At 34.5% G+C, this 4,994-nt stretch overlaps 1 protein-coding gene across 1 annotated transcript; it reads right to left on the reverse strand.

Annotated features, from left to right (window-relative positions):
* Positions 1-769: 769 nt before the first annotated feature.
* Positions 770-1,407, reverse strand: LOC130648942 (uncharacterized). Its single transcript, XM_057455082.1, has 2 exons — positions 1,251-1,407; positions 770-1,174 (listed from the first exon to the last, which is right to left on the reverse strand). The coding sequence occupies exon 2, from the start codon at positions 1,167-1,169 to the stop codon at positions 816-818; it is 354 nt and encodes a 117-aa protein (XP_057311065.1). The 5' UTR covers positions 1,170-1,174; positions 1,251-1,407; the 3' UTR covers positions 770-815.
* Positions 1,408-4,994: the final 3,587 nt, after the last annotated feature.

A 4,994-nucleotide genomic window follows, 5' to 3' on the forward strand; every position in this document is an offset into this window, starting at 1 on the left:
AATTTAAAGGACGGGCGACCGCATGGATTTTTCCATGGGCTAACGACTAGTCTATATTATAATACCCTTATACGTCTGTTTGTCTGCCACACAAAATAGTAGCTTAGCTGTGTAAGTATTGATGCGGTATAAAAAGGACGGGCGAACCCGTGAATTTTTCCACGGGCTAACGACTAGTTACGCTAATTAGTACAACTTTTTTCATTTCATTTCTTGCTTTGTTTTTTTCCGTTCGCATGCGCACCGTCCTAGCTATCATCCATCTGTCTCGCAAAAAAATGCGCATTAATCTCTCGTAACGTCAGAAAAATGCACATTAATCTCTCGTAACGTCAGAAAAATGCACATTAATCTCTCGTAACGTCAGAAAAATGCGCATTAATCTCTCGTAACGTCAGAAAAATGCACATTAATCTCTCGTAACGTCAGAAAAATGCGCACCTGTTGTCTGCACCTTTAAACTTCTTTCGAAGTGTTTTAAAATATATGTCGAAATTTTTCTGAAATAAAAAAATTTAGTTTTCGAAATAAAGATTTCAAGTGTATATCGGCCTTTTTGCAGTTTTATTACGTAGACTGTAAACGTCGTCTGGGAATTTCCCGATAAAACAGGGGATATTTCCAAGACGTTTTAAGAAATTGTAGCGTTAGGAGGAACCACAAAGCTAAAATCTGGACTTAAAATTTCGCTAAAAATGAGGTAACACTAAAGAAAGCGGGAGTGTTACTGAGATTTTTGGGGGGATTAACACGTTGACAAAAAAACACATTGAGGAAAATGTCTGTATTTTCACAAAAACAATCAGCCTTAATTTCTACGCTTCACCAAAATTGTGATGGAATTGGTGCAAATTTATATCTTTCTTGTAAAGGAAGACGTTACGGTCTGAAGGCGCCTGTTTTAAGTTGGGGTCATTGGCATTAAACTGCACTGCAACATAGTTGTCAACTCTCCCTGCGTTCATCATTCTGTTTGCAGCAGCATTACTTCTACCGTCATAGTTGTTCGCAGCGATTAATTGCTTCGGGACAGACGGTGGGATGCTTGTAAAATACACTCCTTTGCCATATCTCATATCATTACTTCTGTCAGACATTTTGATACGACCACTTGATTGAATACCCTGTCTTCCGTCAGTATCAGTGTAATGATAAAGTGTTATCGACATTTTACCTGCACAAAAATACCTAATGTAGCTAACTATTAATCTTTTTTGAAACGAACGTTTTAATAACAAAAAGCAACTTACGTTAAAAGTTTAAAACAGATGCTGGATTTACTTTCTGTTTTTAATCTTTCCAAATAAAATTTAGCAGCAGCTTCCACCACAATGAAACAAGCTTGTGTACTGAATCGTTTATTGCTTCGGCTTTTTATTCTGCGAAATACAGTATGATTGGTCTGTTGGCATAATTCATATTAACCGATTGGCTGATAAAAAAAACTTTACGTCTTATTGGTTGTTAAAACAATTGAGATTATTACGGGGAAAATGATTTTAAAAACTTTACAGAATTTTCTAAGATTCTTGTATATACATTACATACATTCATATATTTCGTACATACATTTTTTTTCGTACATACATTCGTATATACATTCAAAGATTTGTAGCGTGAAACATAACTTCATAATGTCAAAATTATGTACTTGAAAATTTTGAAAAATAAAATGAAACCTGCTAAATTTTTTTGTAAGAATTGTTACATGCAAATTAAAAAAGAGTAGATCGAAATTGTACAAAGAGGTAAAGCTATGAAAAAGAACATTTGTAAAAGATTTGAGGTAATATTAGCTCTTGCAACACATAAAAAACGGCCAAAAATTATAAAATTTAAATTTATAATGTAACTGAGAGCAAAGAAAAATTTTTGAATCTGATTGATTAAAAAAAAATACTGAACTTGAATATATATAAAAACATGCTGACAGGATAAAGATTGTTGACCTAAATTTTGCCAACAAAACAAGTATAGCTATATATAAACTTGCCAAATAAAACTTGATTACAAAGAATGCAAGCTACTGATTCCTTATAAATATTAATATTGGGTAAAGCGAGTTCTTTTGTTATACAGGGAATCAATCACCTTATATTTCCAAAGAGATTATGATATTTTATTTATGTATGCTACAAATTTCCTGGAAATCTTAAATCGCTTTATGGTATCCAAAAGATTGTGTTATTTAATTTATACAAGACACAAATTTCCTAAAGATTTTAAATGACTTTATGATTTCAAGAAGATTATTCTGAATTGTTATATTTTCCTTATACAGAGCAATCATTTCGTGGAAATTTTTATGTCTGTGTTATTTTATTAAAGGAGAACTAACGAAAACCTACATATATGTTTTATAATGAAAACATTCTTACATATCACGAAAACAACATGACATGAAAAAATTTCATTTTTTTCATTTTTTGTGTCCAAATTTCTTCCCCCAAACAGTCGCCGCACCATTATCGAACAAAAGCCAACTTGGTTCGTACATATTTTGTTGATATGTGACGTCAAACAGGGTACATAGCTTAACAGAATTTGTAAGACAATGGATAAAGATTCTTCGTCTTGTCAGAGTGATTTAAATTAATCGCGAGGTTCTCAATTCTAGTAAAAAAACATCCTCGTAAATAATTGCCAAGAATTTAACATACGAAAACAGGTAATGAAAAAAAACTTTAAAGGCTGAAATACACTATCATTTTTCAATGATCATTTTCCAATGATACATTCCAATGAAATTAAAAATGACAAATGTTGGCGCAAATACACTATCATTAAAAACATGAAACTTGAGCATGTTTTCTTTGCAACATAGACTCTGAGGAAGAAATAGCAGCTGCTGTTGTTGTGTATATGTTATCAAAAAAGAGAGCTAAACATAGGAAAAAAAGCAAAGAAATGTATGGGTGAAGCCGTATAGGCGAAATGAACTTGCCATCTACAATACTCTCATGTATGAACTGCGTGTAGAGGAAATTGCAGAGTATACGCGATTTTTAAGAATGCCGCCGAATATTTTTGAGGAGCTCCGAAATCTCATAGAAGTTGACATTGAGAAAAAAACAACGCATTTGCGAGACCCAATTCCTGCTAAAGTCAAAGTAGCTGCAACTTTGAAGTTTTTCTCATGTGGGATAAATTACGCCGAATTACAGTATTTATTTCGCGTTAACAAAAGAACTTTGTCACAGTTCATCGCTGAAGTTTGCGAAGCTATTTATACGCGATTAAAAGAAAAATACCTCAAGGTAAATATATATTTCGCTCAGTAATTTATCAAACAAACGTACTAAACTAGCAGTCACACATTAATACCCTGCACTTTGTGAGCCCTCACTTTCTGGGTTGAGATCTGACAAACTTTCTCGACTCTGATAAGTGTTTTGATATATGTTCACTGGGTGTCGGTACATATTCTGTAAAACAGGCGATAACGGCGGAGACACAAAGGGTGGGTATTTTTGTGTGGCATGTGTTGAAGAGTTCCTTGGGATCGGAGATTGAATGGGCGGTGTTCTGAAAGAGGGTACGGCGAGTAATCTCATCTGAACAACTACAGAAATGATGCGAAAGATATCAGGGATAAATTTTGTGCGTACTTTAACTCCACCGGTGCTGTTCCATTGCAAGAAAAATTTGTCCGAAATTTATACCCACCATCGAAGAAGTTGTTTTTCTTGGGACGATGGAGTCACGTAGGAATAGCAAGGACTAAAAGTATGGCCATTAAATTTCGTAAACATCATCTCGTCCTGCTCCACTTTTGTTGCTGTTGTTTACTTTCTTCAATTCTGCGCTGAAATAACTTCGTAGTGTATTTATTTTACTCCTCACTAATTTCTCTAAAAAGAAAAACAGATCATAAAAATATGCATGTGAATTATCTTGTTCAAATCTTTGTTTTCAAAAATGTTTACGCCTAAACATATATATCGCGTGCAACAAACACGTGTGCGAAAACATGAGAGTATTGTAGATGGCAAGTTCATTTCGCCTATACGGCTTCACCCATACATTTCTTTGCTCTTTTTCCTATGTTTAGCTCTCTTTTTTGATAACATATACACAACAACAGCAGCTGCTATTTCTTCTTCAGAGTCTATGTTGCAAAGAAAACATGCTCAAGTTTCATGTTTTTAATGATAGTGTATTTGCGCCAACATTTGTCATTTTTAATGTCATTGGAATGTATCATTGGAAAATGATCATTGAAAAATGATAGTGTATTTCAGCCTTAAGACTGTTTTTTTTTGCTTTGCTTTCACAAAATCAATTCCAATCAATTCACTTTGCTGCATCGTGATTGAGCGAACTGTAGGTAGACCTACCCGATCACGTTTGTTTTTATTTAATTCAAGATGGCGACGGCTGCTGCTGGTATATACGTAGCATCTGGACCCTTTCACAAAGATCCAGACACAGTTACCACGGTAGAACGTTTTATGGTATAATTTAAACGGGCGAAAATGATGACCAGAAGAAGAAAGCTTTTTACCAATTTGGGGAGAAGATGATATGATAACTTTGTTCGATCATAAAGGGAAGTTAGCAACAGGACCAGATTTTGACACATTTGTGAAACAAAAGTTTGGCATTAGAATCAGGTGCGACTCAGACCGATAAAATTGATAAAGCAGCCAATATAGACCGCATCAACTGTATCATTCAGAAAGATAGGGATAGACGTGAAATAAAGTTGTGTGACGTTTGTGGATATGTGTCAAGAAAAGCTCATAAAAGTAGAAAGTGCCCTGAAAAAGGAAAAAGTGTAATGTGTGCAAAAAAATGAACCAATTTCCAAACGCCAAAGTTTTTCCAGGTGGTGAAGTCCTGACAGTGGCAGATGATGAAGAGTCCGAAGAGGGTGAAGTTGCTGGTAGGATTTAGCATGTGTACCAAGTATTTCAATTAGCGCTCCAGATGAGAAGATAATAACCATTAAAATTAATGGATATGGAACCGCAATCCGAGTTTATTCAGGATCC

Source organism: Hydractinia symbiolongicarpus, chromosome 7, assembly GCF_029227915.1.
Source record: "Hydractinia symbiolongicarpus strain clone_291-10 chromosome 7, HSymV2.1, whole genome shotgun sequence".
In the NCBI taxonomy this organism is placed as follows: domain Eukaryota; kingdom Metazoa; phylum Cnidaria; class Hydrozoa; order Anthoathecata; family Hydractiniidae; genus Hydractinia; species Hydractinia symbiolongicarpus.